The sequence below is a fragment of the Rhinoderma darwinii genome, chromosome 10 (genome assembly GCF_050947455.1).
Source record: "Rhinoderma darwinii isolate aRhiDar2 chromosome 10, aRhiDar2.hap1, whole genome shotgun sequence".
NCBI classification, from domain to species: Eukaryota; Metazoa; Chordata; class Amphibia; order Anura; family Rhinodermatidae; genus Rhinoderma; species Rhinoderma darwinii.
In genome coordinates, this window is record NC_134696.1 from 87,255,482 (window position 1) to 87,280,203 (window position 24,722).

The following is a 24,722-nucleotide window of genomic DNA, read 5'->3' on the forward strand; positions in this document are numbered from 1 at the left end:
TGAAATTCAGCTCCAAATAGCCCGGATTTAGAGGCTGTTTTCTCTCGTATTTTTCTGCCTCAAACAAAAAACTATGACTCTGCAATCAAGTATTCTGCTTTCTAGTGTACAGATTTAGTAGAGCTGAGTTTGTCATTTGACATAACTCATTGTGATATCAAATCTGGAATGGGGCAAATACTTAAAACCTGTATATTCTCATATACATTCATTACATCTTCTAGGCTTACAAATATATTGTGTTTGCGCAAATTAAACTAAATAAGAGAAGTAGAAAATTGATTTCTCTTGTTACAATAAAATGAAAGTCTCTCTTTTCTTCTCACTTTTTATAGGGATGTTAAGATCTGGAAGAGTTTGAAAAATGAAGAAATGTGTTGTTGTGTTCATCTCATTAATCTTCTTTATAGTCTTAAATTTCATCAGTTGGGATTACTTCATTTTAGACAATCAGAGGTCAGTATCATTCTGCAAGGATTATAACTCCTCCACAGAAAAACCTGATAAATATATAGGACCACAACAAATTTTCCAGCCAGTCACTGGTGTTTGGACCATAGAACCTCAAGGACGGATAGGAAATCTAATGGGAGAATATGCAACTCTCTATGCTTTATCCAAGATCAATGGTCATCAACCCTACATTTTACCCCACATGCACAAAGAGTTATCACAAGTTTTTAGGATAAAGCTACCGGTTCTACCTCTGGAAGCTGCTAATCGTATAAAGTGGAAGAAATACATGCTAAGAAATTGGATGTTACCTGAATACAAGAACATCTCTGGAGAATATGTCCGGTTTTTTAGTACTCCTTGGTCATGGACGTTCTACCACCACCTCAGAGATGAGATTCTTCAGGAATTTACTTTCCATGATTATCTTAAAGTGGAAGCTAATGACTACCTCGCCAAAGTGAGAGGAGATCGTAAAAATGTCACCTTTATTGGAGTGCACGTTCGAAGGGGTGACTATGTTAATGTAATGTCAAGAGAACGCAAAGGGGTCGTAGCCAACAAAGGATATATGGACAAAGCCATGGCCTATTATAGACATAAATACGCAAATCCTCTCTTTGTGGTGACCAGTAATGGTATGGATTGGTGTAAGAAGAATATTAATAACTCTCTTGGAGACGTTCACTTTGCTGGAGATGGTAAAGAATCTTCCCCTGCCCATGACTTTGTCCTCTTGGCACATTGTAACCATACCATTATGACTATAGGATCTTTTGGGTTTTGGGCTTCCTATACGGCAGGAGGAGAGACCATTTATCTTTCCAATTATACAATGCCTGATTCTCCAATGCTGAATTTTTTTAAATATGATGCTATTTACCTTCCTGAATGGATTGGAATACCTGCAGATCTGTCTTCGTTCATGACAAAGGAAGACATAAACTAAAATTGAAGGCAGATGTAATTTTGAATCGACCCATGGGAACGTCAAGCATCAGCAGAAAGAAGGGTCGCAGCACATTCAATGTTTTATAGACACAGTGGTTCATCAGTACATGCACCAATGTATAGTCCTACGGTGGCATTAGAAACGGGGCCACATGGGTTCACGGTGCCTTTTATTATTATTTTTTACTCCCGACCCCCGGGTTTTTGGTACTTACCTGTTCTAAGTTTATCTCTGAGGTTTGCTGTTGCTTTAGGCAAACGCTGGATCCTCCAGGAAGCAGTGCGAGGACAGCTGTGGATCATCTGTGATTGGCCTGCAGCATTTCAGTGGGAAGAATATCTTCTTTATAACCCTCAACTCTCTGGAGAATCGTTGTCTTGATCACCTGGAGCACAGCAGGAGTAGCGCCCAAAGATGAACTTTGTGTTTTATAGTCGCGGTATTTATAGTGGGATTGTCGCCTATTTAAAAATGAGTGGACTAAGGTTATTCTGCTATTTCAATTGACTTATTTGACTTGAATCATTTGGGGCTCAGCCATATCTTTATTGGTGAATTTTTAATTGATTTATGTGTATTTATTACAATTTTAAGGTAACCCAGAGTAAATACTGTGGCCTTATTTCATTCACATTTCAGTCTCTTTTGTCTTATCTATTGTTAAGTTATTACCTGTTGATAGAGTAAAAACACAAATTCTTTTTTTTAGCTTAAATGAATCTTTGAATTAGGATGACTGGCATCTGTTGATGGTGTGTCCCTTTGTGTGGTCGTGGTGGCGTCATCATCCGAATATGACATAAGATTTGGTGCCCAACCTTGGGTTGTATTTTTGAATTAATATATATTTTTTATATTTCTATCTCTATAGAGAATTATGCAATGAAAAAGCACTATGGGTGCTTCTTGAAAATGCCACATGAGTGAACTTTCATCATTGAAAAGTGTTGATCATCAGTATCTTTATAACATTTCTGTATTGAATGTAATTATTTGTCACTGAATATATATGTTGATGCATTATAATATGTTAATATACTCCTCTGGGAGTTATTGCTATATAAAAATCTTTTTAGATCTAATTCTATATCGTTATGGTGTTCTTCTGGACTGTGTATACACGGCAATAGGATATTTTAGTATAACGACTTAGACTAGAGATATATACAAGAGCATAATTTAAAACATATCCCTTTAAGGATGTCGTCTGTGAATATTACTCCAGATATTAATGTATAACACACACACACACAATAATAATTTTCTCCTTCAAACTTTGCTTTCGTCAAAGAATGCTCCATTTGCAGCAATTACAGCATTGCAGACCTTTGGCATTCTAGCTGTTAATTTGCTGAGGTAATCGGGAGAAATTTCACCCCATGCTTCCAGAAGGCCCTCCCACAAGTTGGATTGGCTTGATGGGCACTTCTTGCGTACCATACGGTCAAGCTGCTCCCACAACAGCTCTATGGGGTTGAGATCTGGTGACTGCGCTGGCCACTCCATTACAGATAGAATACCAGCTGCCGGCTTCTTCCCTAAATAGTTCTGCCATAATTTGGAGGTGTGCTTTGGGTCATTGTCCTGTTGTAGGATGAAATTCGCTCCAATCAAGCACTGACCACAGGGTATGGCATGGCGTTGCAAAATGGAGTGATAGCATTCCTTATTCAAAATCCCTTTTACCTTGTACGAATCTCACACTTTACCAGCACCAAAGCGACCCCAGACCATCACATTACCTCCACCATGCTTGACAGATGGCGTCAGGCACTCTTCCAGCATCTTTACAGTTGTTCTGCATCTCACAAATGTTCTTCTGTGTGATCCAAACACCTCGAACTTCGATTCGTCTGTCCATAACACTTTTTTCCAATCTTCCTCTGTCCAATGTCTGTGTGCTTTTGCCCATATTAATCTTTTCCTTTTATTAGCCAGTCTCAGATATGGCTTTTTCTTTGCCACTCTACCCTGAAGGCCAGCATCCCGGAGTCGCCTCTTCACTGTAGACGTTGACACTGGCATTTTGCGGGTATTATTTAATGAAGCTGCCAGTTGAGGACCTGTGAGCCGTCTAGTTCTCAAACTAGAGACTCTAATGTACTTGTCTTGTTGCTCAGTTGTGCAGCAGGGCCTCCCACTTCTCTTTCTACTCTGGCCTGTGTGTGCTGTCCTCTGAAGGGAGTAGTAAACACTGTTGTAGGAAATCTTCAGTTTCTTGGCAATTTCTCGCATGGAATAGCCTTCATTTCTAAGAACAAGAATAGACTGTCGAGTTTCACATGAAAGCTCTCTTTTTCTAGCCATTTTGAGAGTTTAATCGAACCCACAAATGTAATGCTCCAGATTCTCAACTAGCTCAAAGGAAGGTCAGTTTTATAGCTACTCTAAACAGCAAAACTGTTTACAGCGGTGCTAACATAATTGCACAAGGGTTTTCAAGTGTTTTCTAATCATCCATTAGCCTTCTAACACAGTTAGCAAACACAATGTACCATTAGAACACTGGAGTGATGGTTGCTGGAAATGGGCCTCTATACACCTATGTAGATATTGCATTAAAAACCAGACGTTTGCAGCTAGAATAGTCATTTAGCACATTAACAATGTATAGAGTGTATTTCTGATTAATTTAATGTTATCTTCATTGAAAAAAACTGTGCTTTTCTTTCAAAAATAAGGAAATTTCTAAGTGACCCTAAACTTTTGAACGGTAGTGTATATATATATATATATATATATATGAATGATCTTTTACAAAAATAACATGAATTGTCGTGCAGATGTGGGCTATGTGAGTATAATTTAATATGTCATCTTGTGATCAAATGTACGAATTGCTAAATGTCTAAGAATGATTTTGCTTGTAATCTAACTAAAGATCTTGAAAAACTTGCTTTTTTCTATGTTGCGAGGTTGTGACATAGTCGGCCCTGCTACTCCGGCCAACGGACCTGGAGTATCATTACGCATGCGCAGCTACTATCAGGTGCAATCTACTTCCCTTTGACTCTGGAACACTGCTGTTAAACTAATATGGCTCAGCTAAACATGTGTGTGGACAGGCCTATGGGGTCGAATTTAAGCGTCCATAAGTTGCTATGACATCCGGATACGCAAGGTAAAAAATATGTACTCTGATATGATGCATTAGGTATCTAAGGATGCTAGGTCCAATTACCAATGCATTGTGAGCATGCGTGATGAGTATGGTCCGACGCTGAGATACATCATTGTACATTTATAGTGGCATCTTCAATGAATATCTTTGGATTCACAGCTGTGGGGTTTTTCCATATAATTGTTTTTTTTTATATAACTGTTATGCACATAAGCTATGAATATGTATATATTTTTTATCTGACTATTTTGTAAATGTGAAAAAAACAAATGAGAACCAGGCACGACCTTTGGCATGCACTAAAAAGCAATATTTTGAATGAATGAACAAAATAAAATATACAAACAAGTATAGATAGAATAAAATTACAAGTGCAACTTACACACTAGAACAGAGAAAGAAAAAATTGCGGTGTAAATGGCAGAAATATATAATGTGTCAAGGTCCTACAGGGAGATGCCGATGGGCACTGACATCAGAGAGTAAATATTATAGGAATAGTCAAGTTTAGTACAATAGGCTATTGAAAATCTCACTGTGGACACACATTGATTAGCTTCATGTAATATGAAAGTCAATAGCTAGAACATATCAAAAATGCATTAGTGCAATGAAAGAGTATGGACAAAGAGTATCCTTCATGCCGTCACACGGCTCCTGTAGATAGTGCACCCCACACACTCCACCACCCTGTTGACAGTTCTACACCCTCCCTCACTGTAGATAGCTGTGTTGGGGTTCGCTCTAGGAGTGGAATCCCCAGCCAGAGCATTGTCGATGCTCTGGCCCGGGGATTCCTCTGCTGGATGAGCCCCTGAAGTCACTGTACATATATGGACAGTGAAGTCAGGAGCAGAGCTGGAGTCCCAGTCAGAGTGCTAGAAGCGGCTCTGCTCCTGGACATCCGGCTGGGGAAGCCCCTGACATCACTGTCCATACATGGACAGTGATGTCAGGAGCAGAGCTGCAATCCCAGGAAGAGCGCTAGTAATGCTCTGCCTGGGGCTTTGGCTCTGGGGTTGCCCTTGACATCACTGTCCATATATGGACAGTGATGTCAGGAGCAAAGCTGGAGTCCCAAGAAGAGCACTACTAGCACTCTGCCCGGGAGTCCGACTCTGGGCAAGCCCCTGATATCGCTGCAGGAGCTTCCCCAGAGCAGAGCCTATACTAGCGCTTTGCACTGGCACTGGCTCTGGGGTTTCCCCTCACATCACTTTCCATATATGGACAGTGAAGTCAGGAGCAGAGCTGGAGTCCCAGGCAGAGTGCTAGTAGCGCTCTTCCCGGGACTCCTGCTCTGGGGTTGCCCCTGACATCACTTTCCGGTCCAGGAGAATCCCTTGACATCACTGTCTATGGACAATGATGTCAGGGGCTCCTTCAGCAGAGGAATCCAAAGTGTCAGCAACGCTCTGGCTGGGGATTCCACTCCTAGAAGGGGCCCCAATGAAGCTATTACCGGGGGGGGGGGGGGTGGAACAACCTATAGGGTGTGTGTGTCGCACTATGTTCAAGGCAATGCGTGTCGCATTATCTACAGAGGGCGCTGTGGCATTATCTTCAGAGGGCACTGTAAAACTATCTACAGAGGGCACTGTGGCATTATCTGGAGGGGTTGTGGCGGTATCTACAGAGGGCACTGTGGCAGTACATACAGAGGGCACTGTGGCAGTATCTACAGAGGGCACTGTGGCAGTATCTACAGAGGGCACTGTGGCAGTATCTACAGAGGACACTGTGGCAATATCTATAGAGGGCACTGTGGCACTATCTAAACAGGGCACTGTGGCAGTATCTAAAGAGGGCATTGTGGCACTATCTAAAGAGGGAATTGTGGCACTATCTAAGAAGGGGCTGCCCAATCTTGACATTCTTGTGTCTGCCGTGTGCCACCAACTGAGTTTCCGGACTGCATTTAGCGACACTTAAACTGGAAAACTGGATTGTTCAAATAAGCATGTGGAGTAAACTCGCAAATTTCCGGTTTAAACCAAACTGTATTCTTATAGTAATGTAGCATTATTATTGTAATGTAGTATTGTTATCATTATAGTAATGTAGTATTGTTATAGTAATGTAGTATTATTATAGTAACGTAGTATTGTAGTAATGTAATATTATAGTGATGTAGTATTATTGTAGTCATGTAGTATTACTATAGTATTGTAGTATTGTTATTATTATAGTAATGTAGTATTGTTATAGTAATGTAGTGTTATAGTAATGTAGTATTGTTATAGTAATGTAGTATTATAGTAATGTAGTATTGTTATAGTAATGTAGTATTATTATAGTAACATAGTATTATAGTAATGTAGTATTGTTATAGCAGTTCAAATAACTAATTGATTAACAATAATTTTGTATTGTATCAAATTTGAATGTAATGCCGCCCATCAACTTCACCTTTTTTCTATGTGTGGCGCATTTACCTGGCCGAGTTTGAGAGCCCTGGGTTAGACCATTACACTGATCACATATTAATAATCGATCCTACTGTAAGATTACACCATCAATGTGTCTTTTTTGTAAAACCACTTTAGAATTATATGCACCTACACTATACATCTTCTGCAATATAATATGGTGCAAAAATCCTTGACATAATTTCAACTTTTTTTCAAATTCAATGTTTTATTGTTTTTATCAATATACAATACAAAATATAAGACATTCAGGTAAGAAACATCTGACACTTGTATGAACAAACAACATTTTGTTAAGGCAATAAACATATGCTTGGTAAAAGAGAGGGTCGGAAAATATGGAGTAAGGGGTGGAGTGAGGTAGAGGGAAGGAATGAAATTCACAGCATTGTATTTCAACATATTCCTAGAAAAACAAGAGAATCATAAACAAGTTAGAAGAAAAGCTCTCTAGTGGCATGTAATGGTAGAGAAAGATGGACCTTCGTATCTCGGGGCGAGTAAAAAAAGAAATGGGCCCCGGAGAAGAGATGGCATCCACCGACTTGCTTACATGTCTCCCGGGATCCTGACTCAATTTGATATTAAAGTGTTAGTTCCCTAAATTTCTCAGAATGCTGGAACTCAATCCAGGCTTCCGAGGTGCGGACAAACTTTTCCCTTAATTCAGGATTGCCTGCTATGAGGTCTTCCATTCTGTAAAGGTGAGACACCTCTGTGTACCATTCCTCCATGGTAGGAGGATCAGAACCTTTCCATCTTCTAGGTTTAACAGTTTTTGCTGCCTGAAGGAGGAAACTCACCAATGACCTTTTGTATTTTGAGAAGCCTGTTGGAATCATAAAAAGAAGGAGGGCTTTTGGCGTATATGGTACGGAGATACCAGTGATTTCGGTAACCAATGAAAGAATTTGAGACCAGGAGTCTTTTACCGTAGGGCATTTCCACCAGATGTGTGTCATCGTCCCCTCTCCCGTCCCGCAACTCCAGCAGGTGTCAAGTAATTTTGGATACCAACGATGCAACAAGGCTGGAACCCTATACCATCTTGAGATCATTTTAAATGAGGTCTCCTGGGCCTTGTTTGCTATTAGTGCTTTATGAGCAAACTGAAAGCACTGGAGCCATTGGGCATCATCAAAAGTCTGTCCCAGTTCTTTCCTGCAAGCCAGAGAGATTTTCAATAGGAGGTTATATAGCACAGATATAGAGTGTAAGGGGGGGGGGGGGATTCCAGACACAACTTCTCGAAATCTGAAAGAGCTCTATGGAGGTGCACACGTGATTTTACAGAGAGATAAAAATCTCTAAGTTGGGTGAAATCGTAAGGGGTCCTTGGCAAGCATCGACCCTCCGGGAGCAGAGATTGTAAGGGGGCTAAGATATTACCTGACAGAACATGCGTTAAATGTAAAGGGGTACATTTAGTCCTTCCCAGAAAGAGATTAAAAGAGAGACCCGGGGAAAATCAGGATTGTCACTGGGAGCATAGGACCATTCAAATCCAGCAAGCTATCGATTTGGCGTGTATATTTTAAAGTTACAAGAGTATGATATATACTGTAGGACATGTATTGCAGGGAAAGGTCAGCCAGACATCTGGACCATGGGAGTGTAGACAGAGCTTTGGAGCAAATCGTCTGTTCAATCTGTATCCAAAGTTCATGTTTCTGGCCATGAAAGAAGTCCAATACACGGGAGTGGACAGAAGCCAAATAATGTAATTTAAACTTTTTAATAGTAGTTGCAGGACAGGTTAATATACCATAAGCAGTGGCATAACTACTGCTGTAGCAGCCATAGCGGATGCAGTAGCGACGCCACATTCACTTCCGACGCAGATACTATTCAACACTATGACAGAGCAGGGAGGTATCTTCCTGCTCTGTCATAGGCTACACATACCTCCCAACCGCCCGGATTCAGCAGGACAGGCTTGGATTCCAGGTGGTGTCCCGCTGTTCCCGGGCGGCCAGTGGTATGTCCCGCTGTCAACTGTATCTGCGTCCTCAGGACGCAGATACTGTTGAGCCCAATTCTGAAGCAGGGAACCATCAACTCCCTGCTTCAGAATTAGTTTAGAGCGGAAGAGCAGAGGGAGCTCCTCCGCTCGCCAAGGACTCCCCGGGCAGGGAAGCCCTTGACGTCACTGTCCATATATGGACAGTGACGACAGTGGCTACTCCTTGAACGAAATCCCCGTTGCCGATGATTCCGCTCCTAGAGGAAACCCCTGAGGTCACTGTCCATATATGGACATTGACGCCAGGGGCTACTCCTGGAGCACAATCCCTGGTCAGAGTCGGCAACAGGGATTCCCCTCAAGGAGTAGCCACTGACATCACTGTACATATACATGGGCACTGTGTCACTATCTACAAGTGCACTGGCACTAGGGGCATCTAAGGGGCACTATACTGTATAAAGGCTGCTAGGGGACATTATGCTGTATGGGGGCAGCTTTGGGGGCATTAAGCTGTATGGGTGCAGCTATGGGGGCGTTATACTGTATGGGGCAGCTATAGGGGAATATGTGTGGGCATTATACTGTATGGGGGCCTTACACTGTATGGGGCAACTATAGAGGCATTATGCTGTATGGGGGAATTTGTTTGGGTTTTGTACTGAATGGGGGCATCTGTGTGGGCATTATACTGTATGGGGCATCTGTGTGGGCATTATAATGTTTGGGGGCATATGTTTTGGCTTTATACTGTATGGGGACATCTATGGGTCAGTATATGGTATGGTGGCAGCTATGGGGGCATTATACTGTATGGTGGCACCTAGAGGGCATTATACTGCGTGGGGGCAGCTATTTGATTTTATACTTTGCGGGAGGCACTATGGGAGCATGATACTGTGTGGGCTGAACCAGGTGTGTATGGGCGGGGATTGGGTGGCATTAGAGGCGTGGCTTAAAATAAAAAATTGGCGAGGCGCGCCACATCAGTTGTCCCTCTTTGTGATACTTGAAAGTATAGCACTGTCTACAGGGAGGGCTGTAAAGGCACTGTATGGGGAGGCTGTATAGCCCTGTCTACAGGGGGCGCTGTATAGCAATGTCTACAGGGGGTACTGTATAGTACTGTCTAAGGGGGGCTGTATAGCACTGTCTACAGGTAGGCTATATATAGTACTGTCTACAGGGGTCTGTATAGCACTGTCTACAGGGGAGAGCTGTATGGCACAATCTACAAGAGGGGCACTATCTATAAGGGCGGGCTGTGTGTGGCCCCCAGTGGAGGAGGTCCCTGTCAAAAGTTTGCTATGGGGCCCAGTGTTTCCTAGTTACGCCTCTGACCATAAGCTGTGATACTGAATGTCTCTCCTAATCTTGCTAGTGCTATCTATACTGTAGACATACTATCTAATTTGGGCTCTATGTATGAGTGGAACGGCAAAGTTTGTGTATATAAAGTTATCTCTCTTTCTCTCTCTCTGTATATATATATATATATACACACACACACACACATATATATATATATATATATATATATATATATATATATATATGTATATATATATAGATCATAATTGGTATGTTACATATTACAAAAATCAGTGCTATATCTTATATCCACTGTTTTTTACAGCGAACCAGAACTTTGCAGCTGAGCCTCTGGCTGTAAACAAGAGTGATTATAACAGACAGAACTTCCAACTTTTGGAAAAGTGTGGCCAATTGAGGGGTCACTGTGGCATCTGAAGAATGTCCTATGGAGTTTCCATAACAATGGCCACCCATTGCCCCTATAACAGACAGTAATATTGTCCCACAACAAAGCAAGCCATAGTGCCCCTATAAGAGTGCCCACATAACAGAACAAAAGCTCACTTACCCGGGTTTAATGTTTCCCTCCTCGCTGGTGGTGTGATGCCTCTCCTTGTTTAGTCCAGGTGAAGAAGTTTACACAGGATTTCTCGCTGGGGCCTCCAAATTATAACGTAGTTCCAAAAGGTAGATCGACACCAATGCGGCCAGAGACAAAAACAGCACAGACGTGTATCTGTTCACTGTAGAGGTCTGAGCTAGACCCAGCTCATATGGTTTATTTTATACTTGTTCTGTATCCATGAAGAATAATAAGATAATAAATAATATAAGACAGTACTTTGGCATATATTTAGTAACATTACATACACTCGGCAACAATCAATCTTTCACATTTAGTCCAATTCTGAGAGCAAAAACATGTTTCTCTCTTCATCTGGCAACCCCACCACATCCATGTTCTTAACCTTTATAGAACAACAAATTCTTGCGAAATGATAACCAACTTCCCCCTTCCTCGAGTAATATAAAAATCCAGATGTTAGTAGATTAACTCTTAGAGTGACAATTACTTTAACACTGCCCCATAACAAAGCCAGTTACAGTGCCCTTATAACAGTGCCTACTTAAAAGCCACTATGCGGGTGGATCACTGGCCCAGCCGGTACTGTGTGTACACTGGGAAGTTGCCGTTAGTAAACTGTTATTGCTGGTAATTTTACCCAAAAATAACGTGAGTGCGCAGTCAGGCTACTTCCTTTTTAGATAATATACTTCTCCATTTAAAGACCCACCCATCCCTAGGACCATCAGCAGCATCAGGTCTAGGTTAGAAGCCGGACATGTGCACATTGCCTGCCTATGCAGCACCGAGAGTTAAGAGGTCGGAGGAGGAGAAGGATAGTAACTGAGTTTCAGTGAGTTATTGTCTGTCTGAGGCTCCTAGACCTAGTGACAAATCCCACTGCACTTAATGCAACATCATGCCCCCAAAAACACATCCACATTTTTATCCACAATTTGCACAAAATTGATGCGAAAAAAATCGACATAATTGGAGCATGTAAATAGAGCCAAAGCCTGACAGGTATTTTTTGGGTGGAAAAGGTCTCAACACTATATAACATAGGTCAACTACAGAGCTCACATAACAGTAACAGAGACAACTGTAGTTCCTCGCTAAAGTCAGCAACTCTGCACTAACACCTACTTCTTCCATAAGTTCAATGATAAGGTTTTTTTTTTTGTTTCTTTTACTCGTCATGTATATTTGTGGTACACCAGATTGACTGAATCAATTAACAATAGAATCCTAGATCATGGATTATAATCACAATAATCTTCAACTACTAAAATGGGGTCACAAAGGTTCAGCAGAAGACAACCCCCTATTTAGAGCTGACTTTGGATCTAATCACTTGACTAGGACTCTATTTTCATGGGTTGAATAACCTAATAGATTTATTGATGATATGACCACTGTAAAGGTCCTTTTGCACCGGATAAGCCATTGCAGACATTGTTGATCAGCGTTCGTTTGCTTTTGTTACACGGAGCTATAGATGGGGACGAGTGGTCATTACTCCAAATGATCGAGTTTTTGCTCACTCATCTGCTGATCGTTCCCCTGTTTACACAGGGCAATTATCGGGAACGAGCGTTATATGAACGCTCGTCTGCTCGATAATCTGCCAGTGTAAAACCCCCTTAACTCACCTCACTCTGATCCAGCATGCTCTCCTGCTCGCACCCGCTGGCTCTCTGGACACAGCCGTAGGCCATGTTGGTCTCCATGATGACCAGCCTGCCCTGATGATAACAATGCCTCGGCAGCTTTGAAAGAGAAAATCTGCCTAGATACCCTTGCCTGTTTAAGGTACATTCTGTCTAAGCTTGTTACCTTTCTTTTGACATTGACTTTAACTTTGCCCCTGGGTTTCTCCTGACATAGAAGACTGCCATTTGGCTGTGCCCCCCCCCCCCAACAAAATACAAAATACCCCATTAAATACACAGAGATATGTATATGGTGGAAAGGCCATAGCAGCCACATTTATTAACCATAACCTACAAAATTAACTCATACTGAAGATATTAATTCACTATAAATTATCATAAACATGGCATAAATAAAATCCATTTAAAGGCACAATCCTTATCTGAACATATTCTGATAAATGGATAAAAGGTAATTTAACGCAGCATCACTCACCATGGAATAAACACCTATAGTATCATTACCATTAGTTGCTAGCACCGACCAAGGACACCAAAATCCAACCTAATTTTTTGCTCCACAAGAAGCACAATTTCCATATGACTTTATATAAGGGGAACAACCTGTTCTTCATCCACCTATTTCCCAAATGTACTCCCCCCAAGGACCCATTTTCCCCCAATTCTGCTGCTATGATTGAAACCAACAGATATAGTGGACAACTGCCCTCAAAATTATTAAATGAATTAATGATAACAAAAGAGCCACACTTGGTGTACACCACCAATATAAATGTAACAATTATTATAGGGAAAGGGGAAATAAGTAGAAATTGTGTGGCTCCAATGATTGAATTGTGGAAATAAAATAAAAAATTATTTATTAAAGTAAGCAAATGGTTAAAAAATCCAGTGTCAGTGACAGCAGATGTGCAGATGTCCCCTAACTCTGCACTAAGGACAATGTAGTCCAAATACTTAAATTGTCTCTGTAATTCCAAATAAACCCTAGGTCAATTGAGTCCAATAATCGAAATTGTGCTACAAATGTGTGAATAGAGCAAAAGAGTGTACAGTGTCTATCTGCAACACAGAAACCCTGTATAATGAGGAGTAATTACTGTGTTAAAAAAGAACCTGATGTTGCCATATCATGCAAAATTGACACTTGTACGGTCATGTATCAAACACATCAAAGAATGATGAATGTGTATGTTGATATGAAATGTACACATAGGTCACTAAGTTGCAATATAAAAATTGTATTACAAATTGTGCCAGAAGTTGATGGGTTAATTCAATACTATTGCATGCAAAATAAATTTGTCCACATTATATGTGATTCATTAAGCCGGGTCTCACCACCGGGCTGTAGAGGTATAGCCCAGTGATGGGGAGGCTCGGCTAGTGAGCAAAAAAGATTTGTGTACAACCAGTTGTGATGGCAACCAATGCTGCTGGCCACAGTTTAAAGAGTGAGCAGTAGATGCCGTTCTTATGTTGCTAAGCCTGAGCTCAGCTGCTGCTGTTGATCGGTGCTCGTTTACTCCTTTCACACGGAGAAATGATTTGATATGTATAGGGATGAGTGTCCAATACTACGATCGCTTATCCCCATACATTTTCATCTTCCTGTGATTACACAGGAAGATGTGCAGCCGACAACGATGATTTTTAATTCTGCATAAAAGAGCATATCAGCCGATGAATGAGCGTTATTATAATGTATGGAACAGCTATAGAAGCATTATACTGTATGAGGCAGCTATGGGGCATTATACGGTATGGGGGCATTATGCTGTATGGGGTAGCTAAGGGGCATTAAACTGTATGGGACAGCTATGGGGGCATTATACTGTATGGGGCAGCTATGGGGCATTATACTGTATGGGGGCATATGTGTGGGCATTATATTGTATGGGGGCATCTGTATTGGCACTATACTGTAGGGGACATCTGTGTGGGCGTTATATTGTATGGGGGCATTATACTCTATGGGAGAATTTGTGTGGGCATTATACCGTATGGGGTCATCTGTGTAGGCATTATACTGTATGGAGCATTTGTGTTGGAGTTATACAGTATGGGGGCATGTATGGGGGCATTATACTGTATGGGGAAGCTATGGGGGCATTATACTAAGTAGAGAGAGCTATTTGGCCTTATACTGTGTGAGAATCAATATGGGGTATTATATTGTGGGGGCATTGTACTGTGGAAAGGTACTATTGGAGAATGATACTGTGTGGGCTGAACTGGGTGTGCATGGGCGAGGATTGGGCAGAGTTAGAGGCGTGGCTTAAAAGGAAAAACATTTGCCGTGACGCGCTACATGCACCGCATCGGTTGTCCCTCTTTACGATATTTGAAAGGTGGGAGGTATGCAACGGTGCATCACGTTAATCAAAATGTATACAGGGGCATCAATTACATATATCATTAATATAAACTCTCTTGTACAAAGTGCAATTCATAATAACAACCAACAAATCACAACAAAAAAGTAGAAAAAAGGTATACATAATGTCATATATAAAAGATCGAACAGTGTAATAAATATAAGTGCAGAGTTATAACAATGATGCCAATTAATACATAGGGCATTCAGGTGTTTGTTAAAAGCAGTTAATCATACATACTATATTACCAAAGTGTTTCACAGTATCCAGATCGGCTGATGGCGATCCCCTCGCCTCACTGCGCATGTCCACCACATTTTGACATATGAATAACACGTCTATGTGCTCACTGATGTATGACGTCAGTTCACGCATGCGTACATGCGCTATGTTTGTAATGGGATAAAGCACTGTGTCTATCTCCGATAGATGCACCTATATATATTTATTTTGATTAATGTGATACACTGTTGTAATGCTTGAGAAAGACTCGCACTGAGCTGAAATGTCGCATGTGGGAATAAAAGTATCACCTTTATTTTGGAATACTGTCTGATTTTCCATTTTGTACATTGAGGGGCCATTGGACTTTGGTGCGCACCCACCTATTTAATGCACATGTTTTTTTGATCTAGCCCTTTGAGACTCCAACAGTGTGCACAGATACCATATTTTCTTCTTTCCGGATCCTGTGAATATGGAACCAATACCTGCCAAGATCGTGGGGTATGTGGACCCACTAGGCCGCTCCGCTGTAGCGGAGTAGCAGCTGGCCAAACCACGATAGTCTTTAGGACAAAAGTACCTGGGTAAAAGATTAGGCAAACACTTGGCGTGGCAGACACGTGGCGTAGCAAACACATGGAGTACCAGACATTTGGCACAGATGACACTTGGCACAGATGACTCCGACACTAAATTTAGCACTAAATTTAGCACTGGAACAAACACAATTATTGGATACGGGATAAAGGGTACAGGAAATGGGAATACTGGATACAGGATACAAGTAAGGGACAATTTGCAATGACGAACATGGGCACACACAACAACATTCAGGCAAGGAGGAAGTTTTATAGTTCCTGGTATGCTGGGAAAGGATGGGGGAAATTTTCCTTGTGCTTGCGCTGATCTTTTAAGGCCGAGAGCGAGCTGCACCCTAGCAGCAGCCAACAACAGTACAGTGTGCCGGCGTCTCAGAGGAGAGAGACACCAGCATGAGCTCATGGGTCTGCGGTCACAGCTATTGGTGCAAAATCATCCACAACAGTGGTGTATGATCACATCATCTACAAGTGAAGAACACTTTATCTAAGTCTACCATAAAAAGAAGACTTCATGAGAGCAAATAAAGAGGGTTCACCACAAAGTGCAAACCATTAACCCCTTCAGGACCAAGCTCATTTTGGCCTTCAGGACCAGACCCATTTTTTCAAATCTGACATATTTCACTTTATGTAGTAATAACTCCGGAACGCTTTTAACTATCAAAGCGATTCTGAGATTGTTTTCTCGTGACACATTGGACTTTATGATAGTGGAAAAATGTGGTCGATAAATTCAATATTTACCAGTGAAAAACACCAACATTTTGTGAAAAATTTAAAAAATTTGCATTTTTCGAAATGTAAATGTATCTGCTTGTAAGACAGGCAGTTATACCACACAAAATTGTTGCTAATTAACATCCCCCATATGTCTACTTTAGATTGGCATCGTTTTTTGAACGTCCTTTTATTTTTCTATGACGTCACAAGGCTTAGAACTTTAGCAGCAATTTCTCACATTTTCAAGAAAATTTCAAAAGGCTATTTTTACAGGGGCCAGTTCAGTTGTGAAGCGGCTTTTAGGGCCTTATATATTAGAAACCGCCAAAAAGTCACCCCATTTTAAAATCTTCACCCCTCAAAGTATTCAAAACAGCATTTAGAAAGTTTCTTAACCCTTTAAACGTTTCACAGGAATTAAAGCAACGTAGAGGTGAAATTTGCAAATTTCATTTTTTTTTTGCAGAAATTCATTTTTAATCTATTTTTTTTGTAACACAGAAGTTTTTACCAGAGAAACACAACTCAATATTTATTGCCCAGATTCTGCAGTTTATAGAAATATCCCACATGTGGCCCTAGTGCGGTAATGGACTGAAGCACCGGCCTCAGAAGCAAAGGAGCACATAGTGGATTTTGGGCCTCCTTTTTATTAGAAAATATTTTAGGCACCATGTCAGGTTTCAAGGGCTCTTTCGGTACCAAAACAGTAGAAATACACCAAAAGTGACCCTATTTGGGAAACTACACCCCTTGAGGAAATTATCTAGGGGTATAGTGAGCATTTTGACCCCGCAGGTTTTTTGCAGAAATTATTGGAATTAGGCCGGGAAAATAAAAATCGTCATTCTTTCAAAGATAATGTAGGTTTAGCTAATTATTTCTAATTTCCACGAGGACTAAAGGAGAAAAAGCACCACAACATTTGTAAAGCAATTTCTCCCGAGTAAAACAATACCCCACATGTGGTTATAAATGGATGTTTGGACACACGGCGGAGCTTAGAAGGGAAAGAGCGCTATTTGGCTTTTGGAGCTCAAATTTAGCAGGAATGGTTTGCGCAGGCCATGTCGCATTTGCAAAGCCCCTGAGGTACCAAAACAGTGAAAACGCCAAAAAAGTGACTCCATTGAGAAAACTACACCCCTTGAGGAATCCATCTAGGGGTGTAGTGAGCATTTTGCCCCCACAGGTGTTTCATAGATTTTATTAGAATTGGGCAGTGAAAATAAAAAAAATCCTTTTTCTTCAATAAGACGTAGCTTTAGCTCCAAATTTTTAATTTTCTCAACAAATAAAGGAAAAAAAGAACCCCAACGTTTGTAAAGCAACTTCTCTGGAGTACGGCAATACCCCACACGTGGTCATAAAATGCTGTTTGGGCACACGGCAGGGCTCAGAAGGGAAGGAGCGCCATTTGCTTTTGGTGTACAGATTTTGCTGCATTTGGTTTCTGGGCGCTATTGTAAAGGATCTGCCAGGCACAGCTTCGGGGTTAACTCCCATAGGTAATCAGTCTGCACCTGAATCTACGTCTCTGAGACTGACTCCATCTTCCACCACTCAGGATGGCAGGCTTAGGAGTGGGAGAGCCTATCGCAGCCTGGCCAGACGGAGCTAGCTCCCGCCCTCTGTCTATTTATACCTGCCTTTCCTGTTCCTGCTTGTGATTCTTTCCGTGTGGTTTCCTGGCCCAGCTACAGCTCCTAACTATTTGATCCTGCTTCATACTGACCCTGGCTTACTGACTACTCTCCTGCTCTGCGTTTGGTACCTCGTGCTCTCCTGGTTTGACTTGGCTCGTTCACCGCTCTGGTTGCTCACGGTGTTGCCGTGGGCAACTGCCCCTTTCCCTTTGCTTTGTATTCCCTTGTATGTTTGTCTCGTGCACTTACTGAGCGTAGGGCCCGCCGCCCAGTTGTACCCCGTCGCCTAGGGCGGGTCGTTGCAAGTAGGCAGGGACAGAGTGGCGGGTAGATTAGGGCTCACTTGTTCGTTTCCCTACCCCCGTCGTTACAGCTATGTTGCATTTGCAAAGTCCCTGTGGGACCAAAACAGTGGATCCCCCCCCCCCAGAAGTTACCCCATTTTGGAAACAACACCCTCAAGGTATTCACCTAGGGGTGTAGTGAGCATGTTAACCCCACAGGTGTTTTGCAGAAATTCGTGTGCACACGATGTGGGAGAATGAAAATGGGAATTTTTCATTAGATACGCCAATATGTGGTGCCCAGCTTGTGCCACCTTAACAAGACAGCTCTCAATTATTATGCAGTGTTTCCCTGTTTTAGAATCACCCTACATGTGGCCCTAATCTTTTGCCTGGACATTCGACAGGGCTCAAGAGTGAAGGAGTACCATGTAAAATTGAGGCCTAATTTGGCGACTTATAAAGTATTGGTTCACAATTGCAGAGGCTTTGATGTGAAATAATAAAAGAAACCCCTGAGAAGTGACCCCATTTTGGAAACGGCACCCCTCAAGGCATTTATTAAGAGGTGTAGTGAGCATTTTCACCCCACGTGTCTTTTCCATAAATGATTGCACTGCGGAAGGTACAAATTAAAATTTTTCCCTAGATATGCCAATTCAGTGTCAAATATGTTGTGCCCAGCTTGTGCCACTGGGGACACACACCCAAAAATTGTTAAAAGGGTTCTCCCGGGTATGGTGATGCCATATATGTGGAAGTAAACTGCTGTTTGGGCACACTGTAGGGCTCAGATGGGTGGGAGCGCCATTTGGGTTTTTGAGCGTGGAATTTGCTTGGTAATAGTTTTGTTTGGAGTATCACTGTTGTTTCCGTTTATAATGTGGGGCATATCTGAGCTGGGCAGAGTACATCAGGGGCATAGTATATGGGGTGGTATAATAATAAGGTAAAAAAAAAAAAAAAATTATCCATAGATGTGTATTACGCTGTGATCGATCCTTTCTGCACAGGCCGGTGTCGCACTGATAAATGTCCTTCCTTATCCCCTTTTGGTCCACACTCCGCACCTTTGCAGTTTGGGGAATTTTGCCGGGAAAGTGTTGTCCAGGTATAATACGGGCACCGTCGCTTCCAGCAGATATGTTTGGGCCCTCCCCTTCCTGGTTCCCTAATTTTAGTGCCTTGATAAATCGCCTTTTGAAACAGAAGAAATGTTCCCCTCGGGCCTTCACAACTGGATATTTTTCTTTCCTGAATTATTGGAGCCTTAACTTATTTTTTCATAGACGTAGTGGTATGAGGGCTCTTTTTTTACGGGACGAGCTGTAGCTTTTATTGGTACATATTGGGGTACATGCGACTTTTTGATCACTTGTTATCCTTTTTTTGGGAGGCAAGGTGACAAAAAAAACAGCAATTCTGCCATAGTTTTTTAGTTGTTTTTTTTTATACAGCGTCCACCATGCGTTATAAACTACATGTTACCTTTATTCTGCGGGTCAGTACGATTCCGGCGATACCAAATTTATAGAACTTTTTTATAACTTTTTGCACAATAAAATTACTTTTGGAAAGAGAATGTATTTTTTCTGTCGCCAAGTTGTGAGAGCCATAACTTTTAAATTTTTTCATCGATGGAGCTGTGTGACGGCTTGTTTTTTGCGAGACGAGGTATAGATTTTATCGGTACCATTTTTGGATACATGCGACTTTTTGATCACTTTTTATTTCAATTTTTGGAAGACAGTGACCAAAAAACAGTAATTATGGCAGTGTTTTTGAGGTTTTTTTTTTACGGCGTTCACTGCGCTGGATAAATAACATAATATTTTTATAGTTCAGGTCGTTACGGTCGCAGCGATACCAAATATGTATGGCTTTATTATTTCTTTCTATAATAAATGACTTGATAAGTGAAACAGGGTGATTGTGTTTTATTTTATTACTTGAAACTTTTATTGTATGTTTTACAACTTTTATTTTTATTTTTTTTACACTTTTTTTTACACTTTTCTTTAGTCCCACTAGGGGACTTGAATGTCCAACTGTTTGTTTGATGTTCTAATACATTGCACTACCTTTGTAGTGCAATGTATTGGAACTGTCAGTTGTTCACTGACAGCAAGCCGATCAGGCTCCACTTCTGGGCGGGGCCTAATCAGCTTACGTAATGGCAGACAGGAGTCCATTGTTAGGGCTCCTGTTGCCATAGTAACAGTCGCCAGCTTTGCCATCGCATGGCAAGGCTGCCGATTTTCTACAAACCTCTAGGATGCAGCGATCACAATGGATCGCTGCATCGAAGGGGTTAATGCCAGGAATCGGAGCTAGCTCCGGTTCCTGGCGATAGATCAGGGTGTCCGCTGTAACATACAGCGGACACCCACTGCTGATGACGCCGGCTCAGCTTTTGAGCCGGAAGCTGAGGCGGCGCCATCTTGCCGATGGTACCGGAAGCCTCCTGGGCCCCACCGACGACGGGGCATAGGAGGATTCCGTTACAGGCTGATCGGGAGGTAAGCATTAGCCCTCCGATCGCCTTTGCAGCCACCGGCAACCCAGCGATCACGTTGCTGGGGTGCCGGTGGCTATAAACTCCTCACATGCTGCGATCTCTATTGAACGCAGCATGTGAGGGGTTAATCGGTCGGATCGGAGGCTAGCTCCGGTCCTCCCCGATACCTCAGGGTGCCAGCTGTAACATACAGCTGTCACCCGGCGGTGATGTCGCTGGCTCATCTCCTGAGCCAGCTTCATCTCCATGACGTACAGTAACGTGAAAATGCGGTAAGACACCAGTTTTAATGACGTTACTGTACGTGATCCGGCGGGAAGAGGTTAATCAGCCTCACAAATAGATAGGCCAGATTAGACTTTGCCAAACAACATGTCAAGAAGCCGCCCAGTTCTGAAATAGCATGAAACTAAGATCAACCTGTACCAGAATGATGGGAGGAAGTAAGTATGGAGAAGGCTTGGAACGGCTCATGATCCAAAGCACACCACATCCTCTTAAAACATGATGGGGGCAGTGTGATGGCATGGTGGAGGCAGTGTGATGGCATGGTGGAGTCAGTGTGATGGCATGGTGGGGGCAGTGTGATGGCATGGTGGAGGCAGTGTGATGGCATGGGCATGCATGGCTGCCAAAGGCACTGGGTCACTAGTGTTTATTGATGATGTGACTGAAGACAGAAGCAGCCGGATGAATTCTGAAGTGTTCAGGGATTTACTTTCTGCTCAGATTCAACCAAATGCAGCAGGGTGATTGGACGTCGCTTCACAGGACAGATGAACAATGACCCAAAACACTGCGAAAGCTGCATTTCAATTGCTTAAGACAAAACTTAAGGCAGAAAGAGACACAAACAAACAACAACTGAAGACAGCGGCAGTAAATGCCGGGCAAAGCATCACAAAGGGAGGAAACCCAGCGTCTGGTGATGTCCATGGGTTCCAGACATCAGGCAGTCATTGCCTGCAAAGGATTCTCTACAAAGTATTAAAAAAAAACATTTTATTTATGGTAATGTTAATTTGTCCAATTACTTTTGAGCAACTGAAATGAGGAGGTTGTGTAGAAAAATGGTTGCAATTCCTAAACGTTTCACAGGAAATTTTTGTTCAACCCCTTGAATTAAACCTGAAAGTCTACATTTCAGTTCCACCTCAGCTGTTTCATTTCAAATACAATGTGGTGGCAGCAGAGCCCAAATCATGAAGATTGTGTCACTGTCCAAATAATTCTGGGCCTAACTGTACATACTTTGGCTCGAATGTAGCACCAACTTATGCCAACTAGTTCTAGGCAGTCCTCGAAGAAGCGTCTATGTGTCTCCCCGCTTCACCAATGTATTGTGGTGGTGGTGGAGATACATAGACAATATATTCACAGTGGATTTTTCTGGTGAGTCCTTACAACTCTTGGACACTAGGTTGTATACAAGTGATAACAAGTTTTGTACAGATCTATATTGTAAATCCACTTATAAAAACAATATATTAAGATTTGAAAGTTGTCACCCTAGCCCCATGATCAGATCCCTCCCTTACAGCCAGATGCTGAGGGTCAAAAGAACTGCATATGACCCACAGCGCCTGGATGATAGACCTAACGAAACGACTAACACATTTAAACATAGGGTATAGACCAAATAGATAAACACAGTTTTCTCCAACTGCAATTTAGCCGAGGTTGTCCGCCTGTTTACACTCTTCCCACGGCCACTACTACACTGCTGTGGTATTGAGCGTACGTTGTCTGCCAGTTTACATTGTATTTTAATCTTACATATGGTACGTCTTTTTGGTTTATCTAATTAAAGATTATTATAAAGTTATACTCTATTCTATATCTCTATTATAATGATGTAGTTGGGGAACAAAAAGGTTTTGGTTGCCGTTTGGCAAATTCTTGGTAAATAAAATTACTATTTTTGCCCGCCAACTATTTGGCTGCTCAGTAATCCTTGTGAGATAAACTCCTAACCCAACAAAGACTTCATAGTATATAGTGTCTGTTGATGGACTTAGGGGGTGGTGAGCCATAAATTGAATGTTGAGCGGATATGGTTACTTTACTTTATGTTGGGATTATGTGAAATAGGCTATTAAGGCATGGTGGCAACCGTGATCGGTTGTTACTCCAAAAAGAGAGTATGTGGATCTATAATTTTAAATCCCTCAGTCCCCTGGGATTGAATAATGAATTTAAGCTTCATATGTTTCTCTGATGGGACCTCGGCTCCGGGACCCAACCCGCACAACTGCATCCAGTTCGTGATTTGGCTCCTGGAGCCCAGGCCCCACCCCCCCTTTTCTCTTTTTCTTCTTATATAATCCATTTCTTTTCTTACTCTTTATTTAATTTAATTTAATCTAAATCGAATTTTATTTGTATTATTATTATTTTAATTTTATTTCACTCTATTTTATTTTATTTCATTTTTATTTTATTATTTTTTACTAAATTTATTTATTTATGAATTCATTTATATATATAATTTTCTTCAATTAATTTTATTATTTATATTATACCCTACTTCACATTATTATTTTATTTACTTTATATTATTAGATATCCAGTCAGATATATTCTCCAACATGAAAAATGAATGTATACACTTACCTGAAGCCATTCTGTGCATTTGGGGTTAATTTGGATTGGGTAATATCGACACTAATCTTTGATTGGCTGTCGACCTGCTCAAATAGATGACTAATTCTATGGTCTGTATGCACGCTCTGAGGAAGTCACGTGGTGACGAAACGCGTCAGCGTAGTGTCTGTGTCGTGACGTCACATGCTGGGAGCACGTGGATTGATCCAGCACACTGCTTGAATCCAAGCGCGGTCTGAGTGATGCTGTAGATCAGGGGTCTCAAACTCGGCCGGGTAAGTGGGCCGCATATAGAAAAAATGGGAAGTTGACGGGCCGCATTACTTTCAAATTTGATACAATACAAAATTATTGTTAATCAATTAGTTATTTGAACTACTATAACACTATATTACTAGAATAATAATACTACATTACTATAATAATAGCGCTAGGTTTAAAATTTGAGATATTTCTCCACGTGCTTATTTCAAGAATCCAGCTTTCCAGTTTAAGTGTCGCCAAACGCAGTCCGGCGGCTCAGTTAGCACACATGTCAAGATTGGGCAGCCCCTTTTTAGATAGTGCCGCAGTGCCCTCTGTGGATGCTGCCGCAGTGCCCTCTGTGGATAATGCAACACACCCCTAGATAAGGCCACAGTGCCCTCTGTAGATAAGGCCACAGTGCCCTCTGTAGATAAGGCCACAGTGCCCTCTGTAGATAAGGCCACTGTGCCCTCTGTAGATAAGGCCACTGTGCCCTCTGTAGATAATGCAACACACCCCTAGATAATGCCAGTGTCCTCTTCAGATACTGTCACACACCCACTTGTAGATAACGCCACAGTGCCCTCTATAGAGGCTGCCACAGTGCCCTCTGTAGAGGCTGCCACAGTGCCCTCTGTAGAGGCTGCCAAAGTGCCCGCTGTAGAGGCTGCCAAAGTGCCCTCTGTAGAGGCTGCCCCAGTGCCCTCTGTAGAGGCTGCCCCAGTGCCCTCTGTAGAGGCTGCCCCAGTGATGTCAGGGGCTTGCCCAGAGCTGGAGTCCCAGGCAGAGCGCTAGTAGGCTCTTCCTGGGACTCCAGCTGTGCTCCTGACATCACTGGGACTCCTGCTCTGGGGAAGCCCCTGACATCATTGTCGATGTATGGACAGCGATGTCAGAGGCTTCCCCAGAGTCCCGGAGCAGAGCCGATAAAAGCGCTCTGCCCGGGACTCCGCTCTGGGGAAGACCCTGACACACTGTCCATATATGGGCAGATATGACTGGGAATTCCGCAGCGTCCCGGAGCAGAGC

General features: G+C 42.1%; 1 protein-coding gene across 1 annotated transcript; it reads left to right on the forward strand.

Moving 5' to 3' along the window:
• Nucleotides 1-364: 364 nt before the first annotated feature.
• On the forward strand, nucleotides 365-1,402 carry LOC142661540 (galactoside alpha-(1,2)-fucosyltransferase 2-like). Its single transcript, XM_075838955.1, has one exon. The coding sequence runs from the start codon at nucleotides 365-367 to the stop codon at nucleotides 1,400-1,402; it is 1,038 nt and encodes a 345-aa protein (XP_075695070.1).
• The last annotated feature ends 23,320 nt before the right edge of the window (nucleotides 1,403-24,722 follow it).

Coding starts and splice junctions, on each gene's coding strand:
- LOC142661540 (XM_075838955.1), top strand. CDS start 365: ATGAAGAAATGTGTTGTTGTGTTCATCTCATTAATCTTCTTTATAGTC.